Consider the following 17,101-nt stretch of genomic DNA (forward strand, 5'->3'; position numbering starts at 1 on the left):
CAAAATGGGAAGGTCAGTTACTAGATTATAGCATGTGATGCACAAAAGTATGGTTGAATAGACATTCACTAGAATTTTGACCAAAGTATGTTAAGCATGAAATGAGGTGGTCAAGGAGGTATTCTGTCTTTTATCCAAGCAAGCTAAATTATGTGATAAACATTTTTCTAAATTGAAAATGCAAAGGGGAGAGCTAAGAAATTAAATTTTGAAACAAGTAGGTATGTGTAAGAAATGATGAGTCAGGGCATATGTTACAACAGAAAGAAATCGTAAAAGTGATGGTGATTTTTGTAATATGTACAGATAAATAAGAAGGGCCCCTGTGGATGATAACTTTCACGTTCATCCTGAGAAATCTAATATTCATTAACTACAAGGACTGAAAGAAAAAAAAAAATGTTTTTACATGTTTTGGTTTGGTTTTAAGGGACTTTAACTGCAACTACTAATAATGATAATAACTGAATGAAAGTTAAAACTGTTGTTATTTGATGAACAATTTTTAATGTTATAATATGTTTGTAATTAGTCAAGTAAACTGTGTTACATGACATATTTCATCTCAGTGGGGACATTGTTGGTGTAACATGTTGATTCTGTGAAATAAAATGGTATTCCACAGTTTGTACATCGTTATTCCACAGAACCGACATGTTACACTTCTAACCACGTAGGCCAAAGAAAGATTTTCATGGAAACCATAAACATTATGTGGATACTCTGGTTTGCTATACTGGTAAGTGCAGCTTCTGTGTAAAAGGTGTCAGCTCAGAACACTGATAAGGCATTTGAGTGTCCTGAGCTCTTGTGAACATCCACTTATGCTTTAGCATCATGGCTTGGTGATGCCTTGGAAGCCACAGAGGAAAGGTTGTGGGCGATAATGTCAATAACAGAACATTTGAAGATGACGGTTGGGAACTCACATTCTGTAATGTCAGATCAGTACAGCAATATGTGTAATAATCGATTTGTGAGCTACAACTTGTGTCAGATCTGTATCAACCACAATTTTAAATGAAATTGTATGGAAGAAACAGAGCAGAATGCAAACTGGTAAACTAAATTAAATGACATTTGGTTCCTTGTGTGGTATATTTTCTTTGATGGCTCCTTGACATCTTACATGTCAATTATGTTTCTTATTTACTCAGTCAGCTTCACATTTTGCATTATGAAGCTCTCTGGACAATCGTTCAGTGGACACAATCGGTAATGTTTATTATGTATTCAAATAAATGTTTTCATTAGCAGTTTTTTATGTTTCACAATGCCCTCAAACAACATATCTATTTTGATTCCCACTGACAGTGATTTGAAGGAAGTAGGGACTACATGCTAATGAATGTGAAATAAATATAAAAAGAAAGTAATAGTAATTTACTGTTGTTTTAAAATGAAACATTTGTCTTTGAAAATCAAAGATTATGATCTGTAACGTGAGAAGTTTGACAAGCAGGAAACTATTAAACGAATAGTGTTAATACAGACAGATAAAGAATGAAACCTGCAAAGACAGTACACTAGAAGAAGAGAACTGATGTGATTGGTTGGATGACAAGGGCGGGCCTTGTGAGAGGTATGAACTGCAAATGAAATATTTTTTGAATATGTAACACAAATGACTCAGCACACCATTTGAACCAAACTCGCAAATGAAGAGTGAAGGAGAATGGGAAGCGACAATGTATCATATGAAACCATTTAAAAACTGATGTCCCGAAAAAAAAAAAAATTCTATCTCTATATTCATGTTTATCTATCTTGCCATTTCCTTGCATCTTCTTCTGAACTGAAAACCTGTTACCGATTTTTTGATATTAGTACAATACAGTATGTAATGGTGGTAGCTGTACAAATGCCTGTTATATTTGTTTTGAATTTTATTCTTCTATTTCCGGTGAGGGCCAAAGGTTCAAAGTGCATTTCCCAAGCTGTGAATGCTACAGTTTGTGTAGCTCATTTTGATGTTTGAAATTTCTTTCTGTTCCATTATTATTCTAGTTTCAGAATTTTACACTTGTATTACAAGATAAAGGCTGATATATACTGTTTACAGCAGTGTCCTGCTTTGTTATAACTTATGCATTTCCAGTATCCAATTACATTAATCACAATTTAATGATTCTCCTTTACAGTCTTGCATCTTTTTGAAATAGGAAGTACTCGTTCTATAGCAGAACTTCCAACTATTTCACATAGCATGAGTGTCATGGAGATTGCCTTGAATCAAGCGGGATCTTCACTGATGAGACAGCTTGCCATTATTGACAAAAATCGTGATTTGTATGTGTCAACCATAAGAGGAATGGCAACACGGAAACTAAGAAAACTTGGTAAATACACTTCTAGTTTTGGAGATCATTAAACCTATTGTAATTTTACACAATGAATACATCAAATACTACAGCAAAGGCTACATGAGTCATTATTACATTAGGAATATATTTGTAACCAGTGTTCACATAACTAAATTCGGAATAAGATAAAAACAAAGGACTTGCAGCAATAGGCCATTGCCAAAAACACAAGAACTGAAAATGAGAAACAACAATGGCCAGATACAGTAGAAATATACATATACATGACATATGTTTAAATGAAGTTTCTGTTCAGTGCACAAAAGAGCTGCTACTTTCAATATAGTCAATGATTTTAGAATTTTTGCATCTCATTTTCTATTTGCTTATGGTGACAATCATTAACTACAGTATTAATAGAGCTACTTATAAAAATGTTGAATAGAAAATGGAGGAGTTTGGCAATGGTGGCATAACTATTACTATGTTAATGTATTGCTTGACTCCAGTGGTTGGCAATTGTTGATGTACATAGACTATAGTTATCCAGTTTTCTGACTTCTGCCAATTGAGGACAGAGCACTTGATGTGGTAACAAAAAGTGTGCAAATAACATGCGTACAGAGACGAAAATGTAAACAAGTTCAGCGTAGCTGAAAGTCATACATATTTGAAATTTTTATTGAATCTCAGGAGACAATTTGTAACTAACATAGGAAATTAAAAGCAACTTTAGTAAATGAAGAAAATTTTTAGAAAAACTTGAGAGAAAAGAAAAGTATGCAAAATAAAATAAACATTACAAGATGTTGAAACAATGGTAGGTAGAGCTACATCAACCAAGAAACAAATGGTGCAGAAAGATGGCACACACCATAAACAACTCGCACCACCATACAACCAATAAGACCAACATGTGAACCATGTGAAGAATGAAAATATCAAGGTGGTACCTAAATCTGTAGCATTTCCAATAGGATTGAATGTATTCTGCACAAATTCGGTGTTAAGTGTGTTTCTCAAACACCAAGATAATGGCCCTTTTAGGATCTGTAAAATGATTTTGGTTTGCATAAGTGCAGTGTCTACTGTATCTCATACAGTTGTGGCATGTCATACATTGCTCAGACCATTATGACCAGTGAAGACCAGTGCACAAAGCAAAAAAATTGTCTCAGATGCATACAACAACTGAGCAGACCTGTTGCTGGACATTGTCATAGTACCAGTCTTCCTACAGAATATAACACAGAGATTATGGCATGCACTTCCAGCTATTGGGCTGATGTTATTAAGGAAGTAGGTGAGATTATATTAGCAAGTGGCCTTATAAACAGAGATGGAGGATTTTTCTTGAATTCTGCATGGGATCCTGCTCTCTTCCTGGTGAAACAGCAGAGAAACAGAGTCAATTGCTCATCTCTTGGTATTTACTATTCCCTGTTGATAAATTCAGATCTTGGTCAGCTTTGGTTTTGTGGTGGCGTGATCTGTTTACAGTTTGTGTGCTGTCTTTCTGCTTATGCTGTTTAATGGCTCTTGGTCAGTGCACTCTTGCCTGCTGAAAGTTTAAATTTCCATACCAGCTACTCTCCCGCTGCACTTGTGCCTTGAAAGTGATGGGGTGTTCACCTGTCAAAATATTAGTTGTTGTTGAAAGCATAGCACCTGCATTCCTGTTAAAAAATTTTAATTTGATGAAAAAAGGAGAAAGAGGAAAAAATGTTGTGGAAGAGAATGGAGAACATCTCTAGACTTCAGAAGTTCCTGTATTAGCTTACAGGATCCAAATAATTTGAGCAATAAAACAGGAACCTAGATCCCTCCCATGTGACATACAAACATGTGAATATTTGTGCTGCCCTTCAATATCCCATGTTAATCTTATTTGGTACAGGACCTACAAACATGGGGAATATTCTAATAGGTGTTGTACTAGTGTGTCGTGAGCAATCCCTTTAGTAGATCGATTGCATTTTTCTACTATCCTACCAATTAACTGAAGTGTGCCATCTGCTTTACCTCTAAAAATGCAACTATATGACAGCCTTCATCTATAGCTTCAGGGTGTCATTTGAGAAAAGCATGAAATGCATAAATAACCTGAAAGGAATTCCAATGGGCCCTGGAGCCTCATTTTTTTTTTTCAATTTTACCTGTTTCTCTGTGCCATTGATATTAGTGCAGCCCATTCTTGAGTACTGCTTGAGTGTTTGGGATCTCCACCAGGCTGGATGAAAGGAAGACATTAAAGCAATTCAGAAGAGGGCTGCTATATTTGTTACCAGTAGATTCAGTCAACATGCCACAGATGCTTTGGAAACTCAAATTGCAGTCCTGGAGGGAAGTTGATTTTCTTTTCAATGAAAACTATTGAGAAAATTTAGAGAACTGGCATTTGAAACAGACTGCAAAACGATTGTACTGCCGCCAACAATCATTTCACATAAGCACCAAGAAGATAAGAGGAATTATGTCTCTTATGAAGGCATATAGATAATCATTTTTCCCTTGCTCTATTTGCAAGTGGAACAGGAAAGTAACTGATTGATGGTGGTCCAGAGTACCCTCCACCACCATACACCACACATGGCTTGCGGAGTATGGAAGTAGATGTAGACATTAAGATCTATATCACTCATGTCTGAGGTCATTTGAGAATTAAACTGGGTCAGTACTCCTTTGTAAAGGAACTTTTGTAAACAGAGTTCAGCATTTCTACTTTTTCTCATCAATCCACAATTTCAGTTCCTGTATCATCCATGAGTGTCTGGAAAATAATGTTTGTGCCTTTACATAATCCAAGAATTTCTTTGGGTTCTGTGAGAGATCTTTTGATAATAATCTGCTTTAGTAGGTGTTGAAGGCAACATGCTTTGCTTTCTTAGACAGCAAACACATTTTGTTTATCTTTTGTCTGTCTATATCCCTATGCTTCCTTGTCTTTATTTCATTAGAAGTTTCTTTACAATGAGTGTGTTCCACGGAAAATCCCATTATGAACTGCTCTACCAGCTATATACTTATCCAGTGCTTGGCCAGCTAGTCTTGTGAACTGTAGCCACATTGCTTCTATAAGCTTCTGTCCTGAGTTAATTGTTTCAAGTTCCTTGTAAGGATAAGACACTAATGCCCTTTAATAATTTATGGAATGTTCTGGTTGAAAATTGTGAATTACTTATGAATAAAGGAGATGGCTCACTCAAAGGCAGAAGCACTGCATGGTTGGCTGGCACACAAAGAAAAGTTATGGAGCTTGGCTAGCTTTCAGATTGCACTTCCTTTTTCTGGCTGTAGGAAAAGTATGCACACAAACACACACACACACACACACACACACACACACACACACACACACACACACACATGCACATGGCTGTCTCCCTACATTGTCCTCAGTCGAAAAAGTACAATGTACGAAGAGAGGCGTGCACATTTGTGTGTGTGTGTGTGTGTGTGTGTGTGTGTGTATGTGTGTCTTTTTGCTACAGCCAGAAAAAGGAAGTGCATTTCAAAAGATAGCCAAGCTCCATACCATTTGTTTATGTTTATCAACAATGCAGCACTTCTGCCTTTCAGTGAGTCGTCCCCTTTATTCCTAAATAATTACTAATGCCTCTTTATTTAATTTACTGAATATATCAATCTTTTAACTTGTATTAGCAGCCATGTATATTTCAGTAATCATCGTTGGTACCAGTGCCTTGTGGTTAGCAATAGTCAGACCTGAAGACCAAAAGTCATGGGATCAAATTTCAGTCAGAGCAAGGAATATTTCAGTCTACCTGTAACATAGTTTTCACATCTCAGTGATGTAAAGATTCACCAAGAACACCATGTGGTTTGGACCCCATGTTAAACTGTGATCCTCTCCATGATGAGATTACTGGGGTAGGTCAGCGACATGCAAGTCGCCGAAGTGGTGTCTAATTGGAAAACTTGCACCAGCCTGTTGGTACCCATTTCAATGAGGACATCCTCAAAGAGGTCAGTTCTATTTGTTGCCATTGGATCCAATATATTTCCATTATGAGTGAGCAGCCAAACTGTCTCTTCCAGGTAGCTTTCAGGAACAAACCTGTATTAATCACAATCAATGGCTGATGATTGAGTGTACTCCAATGATGACAATGTGAATGTGTAACATATATCTTGGTAAGCTGATGATTTCTCTAAACTTCTCAGTTAATTCTGAGGGTGAATCTGCTGGTCAATAGAAAGACCAATCACTCATACTGAGTCTTGCTCAATCTCACATGCCTCCTCAATTTATAAGCAGTGGAATTGAGTTCCCTGTCTACTATTACAAATATGACATGTCTGTTTTCTATTTGCCTATCCTTTGGTTGTACACTTATATTTTACCCCAAAATCTCACTGCTATCAATTTCAGATTTTAACATTTTCTGTACTTAGTATTAAGGGAGCTGCTTTAATTTCTGGGAACACTTCAAACTCTGGCATTATGCTCAGAGCGCTTTGACAATTGAGCATTAGTATATTAACACACTAGCCTGTGTGGAGCATTTCTTTGCTTCTCACACTGATATGCTGTGATCATCTCCAACTATTGTATCTCGACTGAACAAAGTGTCACCTAACCTTAAATAACCTTGTGCACACACCCCACTTAAATACCTGGATAGTAGCCTCTGATTGATGTGTAGTGCACACCTGACCCAATGAGGGGGAGCCTACAGTTCTCAGTCATACATCATAAGTGTCATAAAAACTTCAAAGTCTCTGGTTTGGCCTTCCTCTTCGTTCAGAATCAAGGAGCCATGGCCAGTTCTTGGACAGTGATGCAGGCTATAAGTTCCATTAAAATTCTGAGAGCAAAGCTAGTCTCCTCAGTCTTCTCTATAAATCACAGGAATGATCCAAGTATGAATCAGAGCCCAGACAACAGACATCAATTGTTCCAATGAGTGCCACAATCTGCAGTTGGTTCTACACTGTTCCCCCCTGGGGGCTGCTGGAAAAGCCTCTTCAGCACATTGAATGAAGCATCGAGGGATGCATTAAGAGTGTATAAGGTGATCCTCCCCATTCTTTGCTGCCACTTCCCTAAGGGGTTCCATTTTTGCCATTCATGTGAACTGCTGACAATTAATGGATTATTATCCTTTTGCATTTGCCTGCCCTTGATATGGGTCACAACATGTTTCCCAACAAGTGAAGTTAGTCTGGTTGGCTCAGTTTTAGTTTCAGTGGGAGACAGTATCTCAAACTTGTTGCTTAGAAATGTAGTTGTCTTGAATAACACTTAGGAAATAGCTGGAACGACACTAGACCCAATTTACAGCTGATGCAATATATGATGGGGCTCTTATTAATATTCCCTACATACATTTGCTAGAAGTAGGATGTGAGTATCTAATACTGCTGACTGCACAGGTTGGGTTTAATTGCTGGACAATTCAGAGGAGGAAGTTCCATGACGTGTGTGGTTATCTTTACTCATATCGTTAGGATGTAGAGTTTCCCATAACAGCAGCATTTCTGCTAAATGTGTTATGTTCATTTATGACTTTTTCTAAATATTACTATAGTAAGTCATAGCAAAAATATTAATTGTAAACACATTACACAACTTCTTTCATTCTACAGCGCTTCATAGTGGAAATGCCTGAATTACAGTACTTGTCCAAATAAATGAATTCTGTATGAGGGTAGTTAATTACTGACTGGGTAGATGAGGTACTGATCAGCAGTCAGGCACATAAATGGGCCAGGTAACTGATGAGCTTTAGTAGAACAAGGTCTTTAGTCAGAGAAATAACAATGATGCAAAACTCATCTAAATTCAGTTACTCACTTCACCTGCATCCCTCCTCGAAATTGTGGCCCAGTTAGATTCAGTAGTGATATTATCCAGGGTGTATGATAGGGAAATGAAAGACATTGATTGGGGTGGAACACAAGAGGAGCAGGTTAGGAAATATTATACAGGTATGAGAGCTGTAGATACACCTACAGAAAAAATTTGGGGGGAGGGGGAGGGTCTATAATACCATGAAGAAAATGTACAGGGAAAATCTGGAGTTGTGTATGTGTGTGTGTGTGTGTGTGTGTGTGTGTGTGTGTGTGAGAGAGAGAGAGAGAGAGAGAGAGAGAGAGAGAGAGAGAGAGAGAGGAGAGGAGAGAGAAACAGGTGACTGGGTGCATTAATGTAGGGAAGAAACCAGGAGTCAGGCTACAAATCGAAAATTTTCCATTCTGTCCTCAGCCAGTACAAGCATATTGTTGGTCACGTATTACTTCTTTTATTTCATTTGAAAAATCAGAGGATAGTGTGGACATACCATCTCCAATAGCACTGTGCCTTGTAAAGCAGTGTGATGTTCATACCAATATTTCAATTGAAGAGCACTTTACTTTTGAAAAATATCAAAGGGTGTGTGCAACTCATACGAGGGCAGGGAAGTGTGATCAGGTGTGATCAAAAGTGAGGGGTAGAGGTAGATGAAGGGCAGGAGCATGTGAAAGATGAGGCAGGCGAGGTTGCAGGAACAAAGAATATTTTGGATTTACAGTTTCCAAGCTCACATTCAGGAAATCTGGCATTAGAAGTGAGACTACCAGTTCTGAAGATGTAACTGTCTACTTACCTGCTGGTTACAGCTGACTGCATTGTGCTTGCACTGCAGCTCTGCAGGGACATAGGATTGGGCCATGTGTAGTGGGCAAGGATAGAAAGGAAACTAGGTGCAGGAATGAGGATTGAAAGATGGCTGATGAATAGAAGGGAGATTTAGCAGGTGCATAGGGTAAAGGTGTGACACCAGTAAGCTTGTTCTGGCCTCAGCCTGGGTGACTTGTGTGTGGCACAAGAGTGTATTGGTTGGGGGATATAGAACAGAGGAAGATGGATATTGTAGATGGAAGAGTATGGGTGCAGGATGAGTGAATTAGGGTCCTGCAGCAGGGTGGAGATGGATATGGGGCAGATACTAGTAGAGGCCAGGAGGATTATGGGATCAAAAGAAGTATTGGGAAGACAGCTTCCATCTACTCAGTCCAAACAAGCTTGTATTTAGGGATTGGAGGGGGGGGGGGGGGGGGGGGAAAGATCCAGGTGACATGGATTGCAGAGCAGTCATTGAAATCAGACATAATACGCTCAGCAGCATGTTCTGCCAATATGTGGTCAACCTGGCCACAATCTGATGGTGCCCAATCATTCAGCTGGACAACTGATCAGTGGTCATATTCACATAAAATGCTGTGTAGAAATCACAGAAGTGCCAGTATATGATACAAGTGTGTCTGCTTTCACAGGGGCTCTGCCTCTGATAGGATAGAATAGTGCCTCTGATAGGATAGAACAAATGTCAAATGGACTGGAGTAGTATGGCTTTGTGGGTATATGAGACAGGTCATGAACCTGGACCTTCCTCAGACATATGATCCATGTGGCATGGGGATGGGATTAGGTGTGGTGTAAGGTTGGACTAAGATACAGGGTCGATTTTGGGAGGGGTTGAAAGGACTGTGGGTGGTACTTTCCTTATTTCTGGGTACAATGGTAAAGAATTGAAGCTGTTGCAAAGGATATGGTTTAATTGTTCAATCCAGGATGATACTGAAAAGGATGGAGCCTCCTTTGTGATTGGTTCTTGGGGGTGGTTGGAGGATTAAAGCTGCATGTGGATCTGGCACAGAACATCTCTTTGTGGAGTAGGTTTGGAGGATACTGCCTATCTGTGAAGGCCATAATAAGAAGTTCTGTTCCTCAACACTGCAGGTGCACTATCCACAAGTGCACTTTCACCCTTCCCAAAGTAGTGTTCCACCACCAAACCAGTCAAAGAGTATCCTAGTCAATGTTATGTAATTGGATAGATAAAAAAATCTACTCACCATGAGGCAGCAGGAAAACACACACATAAAAGAAGTTTATACTTATGCAAGCTTTTGGAGCCAGTGGCTCCTCCTTCTGGCAGAAGGGTTGAAGGGGAGTGAAGAGGGGTGAAGGAAAAGAAGTGGATAGGTGTAGGAAAAGGGGTTGATCTCGGAAAAGTCATGCAAGATGTAAAAATGTGAGAGCTTCAGAGGAGGAAGACAGGGTAATATGCAAGATAGAGATTACTGCAGAAGCATTGTGTATGAGTTAATAAGAGTGGAAAGCTAAGTGCACTGTACGTAACAGGGATGGGAGGGGGATGGCAAAAAATAGACAGGACATAAAATGAAAGATTTAGAAAATTAAAGCAGAGTGAAGAAAGGAGTAGTTACTGTGAAGAAATGCTGAGACGAAAGAAACTTAGCCTAAATTAAGGCCAGGTGTGAGGCGAGCATCAAGGATGTGCTGTAGCGCTAGTTCCCATTTGATGAATTCTGAGAGACTGGTGTCTGTGGGAAGAATCCAGATGACAAATGCGGTGAAACAGACACCAAGGTCATGACTGTCATGTTGGGAGAATTAAATTTCATGTGGTCCTAATCTGAATTCCATGCCACTTTCCTTGATGTTGATCTCACCCTCACCAAAGGCCAGCTACACACTTCTGTCCACATTAAACCTACTAACAAACTATATTATTTATATTTTGACAGTTTCCGTCCTTTCCATGTCAGACACTCCCTCCCACACAGCCTTGGCATTCGAGGCAAAGATATTTGTTTGGGTGCAGACTCTTTACAGCAATAAACCACCATTCTCACTTCAGCCTCCACTGAACGTAATTATCCCCTCACTCTAGATCAAAAGCAGATTTGTGAATGTATTAATCAGCTACTTTGATAAGACCACAACTTCCTAAAGTTGTACCCTGAATGAGATCCATTCTGTCTGAGATTTTGCCAACCAAACCTAGAATAGCTTTCTGTTGCCCTCCCAATGTCCACAATATCCTTGTCAGACCCTGTGCTCCTTCTGCACCCACCTCCCTACTCATATGGCTCCTATTCCTGTGACTGCCCCCACAGCAAGACTTGCCCTATGCACCCTCCTACCACCACCTGTGCCAACCCTGTAACTGTCAAAACATATACTATGAGATGGAGAGCCACCTGTGAAACAACACGTCATATATCAGCTGTTATGTAAACACTGTTCAGCCACTTCATCATGACTACTACCAGTTTATCATTTAGGATGAATGAGCATAGGGACAGAATGCATATCAGCAATACACAATATCCTGTTGCAGAGCATGCTGTACAACATGACAGTCCTGTTTCACCATATGCACCATCTGAATTCCAGACACCAGTTTCTCAGAACTCTGCAAATGGGAACTAGCACTACAACATGTGTGCTCACCATGCACCTGACCTTAATTTACGTTAAGTTTCTTCTGTCTCAGCATTTATTCACAATAACTACTCCTTTCTTCGCTCTCCTTTAGTATTCTACATCTTTCATTTTCTGATCTGTCTATTTTTTGCCATCCCCGTCCACCTTTGTTACGTACAGTGCATGTACGATGTTTTTTCAGTAATGTCTGTCTTGCATATTACCATTTCTTCCACCACTAAGCTCTCAGGTTTTCATATCTCTTTGGGTCCAGTCCCCAACAATCAGTTTTTCCTTCTCGTCCCATCTGGTGAGTCTCTCCTGACCTGTTGTTCTGGGTGACTCTTCGGAAATCTACCCCTTTTCCTAAACCTCTCCAGTCCTTTTCCTTCACCCCATTTTCCTCCCCCTTCAACCCTTTTGCCAGAAGAAGGAGCTACTGGCTCCTAAAGCTTGCATAACTATAACTTTCTTTTTTTGTTTGTATTCTCCTTCTGCTGCTTGGTGAGTAGATTTTTTTATACTTTCAGTTACATTATATTGTCAAAAATTGATTATTTTCATTGTAATATCCTACTCCAGCCGCACACCACACCTACACTCAAGTCAATAATAACTGGTTCACTTTATGGATTTCTTCTTCTTCATCTTCTTCTGCTTCAGTCAGAAGATGTACATTTTTAGTGCTGCACATTTTCGTAATTTTGGCTGAGGTAAACTGATGCTGCACTGTTCATTTTTGACATTCCAGTGTTGAAGTTGTCACAAAATCAGCTAAGTAAAAAGTCCATGGAGTTCGCATGTTTATTTATTATGTAAAAGCTGACTTAGGACTTTGCTTTGTGGGGGACCACACATGCCAGGTTCATCTGCCAATTTGAAATTATATTTTACTGTTCACATTGCTTCTCCATTATCTTTCATTGATTGTATTAGTAGTCATTTGTGTTGTGATATATCGCAAAATTTTGAACATTTACGAGTGTCGTGATAAACTTGTACTATTATTGACAATTATATGATTAAAATTACTTCTGCTCATTTAAAATGCCAGCCTACTGTTGTTCTAAACATCATTCTCTAGTAGCATTATATAAGTACATGAGAATCAGAATAGTTATCTACAGACTGAGTAGCAGAGGTACAGATCAGCAGAAACACACATAGAATAGATCAGATAACTCCTGATCTTTAGTAGAACAAGGTCTTTAGTCGGAAAGGTCTTTATTCAGATGCTTGCAAAATAATATTTTGAAAATTTTTTGTAAATTACAAGCATTGTGGATAACTGATTTCATAGCAAAACAGCATTTGTGATTCACAATTACTGTCAAGGAATAGATCACCCCAAATTCTAGTGTATATCAGTGCAGATTGATGTACATTTTGGAGAATTTTCAGAAGGTACCATTGTTGTGTTGTATGCCGCTAGTGGTCATGGAAGGTGCCATAACGGCTGTACAATACGTGAATGCTATCCTCCGACCGATAGTGCAACCATATTGGCAGCATATTGGCGAGGCATTCATCATCATGGATGACAATTTGCACCCACATCATGCACATCTTGTGAATGACTTCCTTCAGGATAATGACATTGCTCAACTAGTGGCCAGCATATTCTCCAGACATGAACCCTATCAAACATGCCTGGGATAGATTGAAAAGGGCTGTTTAAGGATGATGTGACCCACCAACCACCCTGAGGGATCTACGCCGAATTGCTGTTGACCAGTGGGACAAACTGAAACAACAGTGCCTTGGTGAACTTGTGGATAATATGCCAAGACGAATACAGGCATGCATCAATGCAAGAGGACATGCTACTGGGTATTAGAAGTATCGATGTGAACAGCAATCTGGACCACCACCTCTGAAGGTCTTGCTGTATGGTGGTACAACATTGAACATGTGGTTTTCATGAGCAGTAAAAAGGGCAAAAATGTTTATGTTGATCTCTATTCCAAATTTTTGTACAGGTTCCAGAACTCTCAGTACCGAGGTGATGCAAAACTTTTTTTGAGGTGTTTAGTTGTGATAAGTTGGTTGAAAACTGAAATTGATTGCAGTGAGATTCCTGGCAAAAATTTAAGTGTATATCAAAAGGCTAGGCTAATGGGAAATGGAAGTAGTGTATTTTTTGCACTACACAAGAAACTTAAATCACTGAGACAGAAACTGAAGCTGCATGTGAGATGTTTGGGCAAGTTTCAGTATCAGGATTAGGCATAAAATGGCAACTGGATCCTTCTATTGCCCTCCAGACTCACCTCCTGATGTAATCGTAAATTTTAGAGAAAACCTCAGTTTGCTTGTACACATGTTCCCCAGTCATACTGTAATCATCAGTGGATACTTTAATCATTCAACAATCAAGTGAGAAAATTACAGTTTTGTTAGTAGTGGATATGTCAAGACATCCTATGAAACATTACATCTGCATCTACATCATACTCCACGAGCCACCTAATGGTGTGTGGAAGAGGGTACTTTTTGTACCAGTAGCTGAGGCCTCCAACCCTCTTGCACTCGCAAATAGCACATGGGAAGCATGATTGTCGGTAAGCCGCTGTATTGACTTTAATTTCTCAAACTTTCTCCTTGTGGTCACTACGTGACATTAAATGTGGCGGGGGTTAGTAATAATATGTCTGACTTCCCAGAAAGTGCTCCCTCGAAATTTCAGAAGTAAATCTCTCTGTGATGCACAGCATTTTGAAATGTGCCACTCTTCATTGGATCTTCTCTCTCTCTTCTATCAGCCCTTTCTGTTAGGTATCCCAGATAGATGAACAATACTCAAGAATTGGTTGAACAAGCACCTTATAAGCCACTTCCTTCATGGATGAGTTACATTGCCTTAAGATTCCTACTATGAATCTGAGTCTGGGATCTAATTTTCCCACTATTTGTTTTGTGTAGACATTCCACTTACATTCGTCCTGGATAGTTACTCCTAGATATTTTTTGTAGATACTGTTTCTAGCGGTTTGTCATCAGTAGTGTAGCTATGCAGTAGTGGATTTCTTATCCTATTAATGCATAATACATTAAATTTTATTTACATTCAGGATCAACTGCCAGAGACTCACCATTCATCAATTCTCTGTTTGTAGAATCCATGTTGATTCTTATAGAGGAGATTCTCTTTCTCCAAGAATGTCGTTATTCTTGAGCATAAAACATGTTCCAAAATTCTACAAGAGATTTACATCAACGATATGGGTCTATAATTGTGTGCATCTGTCCTATGGCCCTTCTGAAAAACGGGAATGAGCTGTGCTTTCTTCCAGTTGCTAGGTACCCTTTGTTGTTCAAGCAATCTACAATAAATTACTGCTAGAAGGGGAGCTAGCTCTTTCACAGAATCTTTCTAGTATGTTATAGGTGTCTAATTTGGTGCTGACACCTTTCCACTACTAAGCGACTTGAGTTGTTTGTCTATTCCATGATCAATTATCTCAATATCTGCCATTTCAGCATCCATACAATGATTGAAAGGAAGGACTGTGCTATGATCTCCCATGGTGAAACAATTTTGGAAGACTGAAATCAGTATTTTGGGCTTCTCTCAGTTACACTACTGGCCATTAAAATTGCTACACCAAGAAGAAATGCAGATGATAAATGGGTATTCGTTGGACAAATATATTATACTAGAACTGACATGTGATTACATTTTCACGCAGTTTGGGTGCATAGATCCTGAGAAATCAGTACCCAGAACAACCACCTCTGGCCTTAAGAACGGCCTTGATAATCCTAGGCATTGAGTCAAACAGAGCTTTGATGTCGTGTACAGGTACAGCTGCCCATGCAGCTTCAACATGATACCACAGTTCATCAAGAGTAGTGACTGGTGTATTGTGATGAGCCAGTTGCTTGGCCACCATTGACCAGACGTTTTCAGTTGGTGAGAGATCTGGAGAATGTGCTGGCCAGGGCAGCAGAACATTTTCTGTATCCAGAAAGCCCTGTACAGGATCTGAACATGTGGTCATGCATTATCCTGCTGAAATGTAGAGTTTCGCAGGGATCGAATGAAGGGTAGAGCCACAGGTCGTAACACATCTGAAATGTAACGTCCACTGTTCAAAGTGCCATCAATGTGAACAAGAGGTGACCGAGACGTGTAACCAGTGGCACCCTATACCATCACGCCGGGTGTTACGCCAGTATGGCGATGATGAATACATGCTTCCAATGTGCGTTCACTGCGATGTCGCCAAACACGGATGCGACCATCATGATGCTGTAAACAGAACCTGGATTCCTCCAGAAAAATGACATTTTGCCATTCGTGCACCCAGGTTCGTCGTTGAGTACACCATCACAGGCGCTCCTGTCTGTGATGCAGCGTCAAGGGTAACTGCAGCCATGGTCTCCGAGCTGATAGGCCATGCTGCTGCTGATGTTGTCGAACTGTTCATGCAGGTCGTTGTTGTCTTGCAAATGTCCCCATCTGTTGACTCAGGGATTGAGACATGGCTGTACGATCCATTACAGCCATGCGGATAAGATGCCTGTCATCTCAACTGCTAGTCATACGAGGCCGTTGGGATCCGTATTACCCTCCTTTTATTTTATTTATTTACTTGTCAAGTTCCGTAGAACCAAATTGAGGAGCAAATCTCCAAGGTCATGGAATGTGTCAGTACATGAAATTACAACATAAATGTAATAACAGATAAAAGTAAAAGTTCATGAACCTTAAAAAAGTCAGTCCATAAGTTTAAGTAAACGCTATCAGCAATAAAATAAAAATCAGCTTAATTTTTCAAGGAACTCCTCGACAGAATAGAAGGAGTGACCCATCAGGAAACTCTTCAGTTTCGATTTGAAAGTGTGTGGATTACCTAACAGACAAAAGAGAATATAGCATTTTCAGTTGTTAAATGACTTCTAAAGCCGAACTGTACATTTGATAGCAAATCATATGATATAAAATGATCAATTATCCTTACATACATAGCCTTTTCAATAACTTTTGCAAACACTGATGGCATAAGAATAGGTCTAAAATTATCTACATCATCCCTTTCTCACTTTTTATAAAGTGGCTTTACTACTGAGTACTTTAATCGTTCAGGAAACTGACCATTCCTAAAGGAAAAACTACAAATATGGCTAAATACAGGGCTAAAATGTGCAGCACAGTACTTTAATATTCTGCTAGACACTCCATCATAACCATGAGAGTCCTTAGTCTTCAGTGATTTAATTATTGACTCAATATCCCTCTTGTCTGTATCACAGAGGAGTATTTCAGCCATCAATTTCGGAAAGGCATTTGCCAAGAGAGTTATATGATTTCCTGTAGAAACTAAATTTTCATTTAATTCACCGGGAATGCTCAGAAAATGATTGTTAAATACTGTACATACATCTGATTTATCAGTAACATAAATATTTTTACTGCGGACTGACTTTATATCATCGACCTTGTGCTGCTGACCAGACACTTCCTTCACAACTGACCATATGGTTTTAATTTTATCCTTGAATTAGCTATTCTATTCGCACACCACATACTCTTTGCCTTCCTGATAACATTTTT

At 39.2% G+C, this 17,101-nt stretch overlaps 1 protein-coding gene across 3 annotated transcripts in view; it reads left to right on the forward strand.

Moving 5' to 3' along the window:
* Positions 1-17,101, forward strand: part of LOC124595671 (intraflagellar transport protein 80 homolog) — a 435,858-nt gene that overhangs the window by 253,728 nt on the left and 165,029 nt on the right. For 2 of the 3 annotated variants that reach the window (XM_047134522.1, XM_047134521.1), the window contains exon 10: positions 2,142-2,339. The exons of the other annotated variant lie outside the window; for it this stretch is intronic. In XM_047134522.1, the coding sequence (XP_046990478.1) occupies positions 2,142-2,339 (198 nt within the window). The remainder of the gene's footprint in view (positions 1-2,141; positions 2,340-17,101) is intronic. 3 annotated transcript variants of the gene reach the window in all.

This window comes from Schistocerca americana, chromosome 2 (genome assembly GCF_021461395.2).
Source record: "Schistocerca americana isolate TAMUIC-IGC-003095 chromosome 2, iqSchAmer2.1, whole genome shotgun sequence".
Classification (NCBI taxonomy): domain Eukaryota; kingdom Metazoa; phylum Arthropoda; class Insecta; order Orthoptera; family Acrididae; genus Schistocerca; species Schistocerca americana.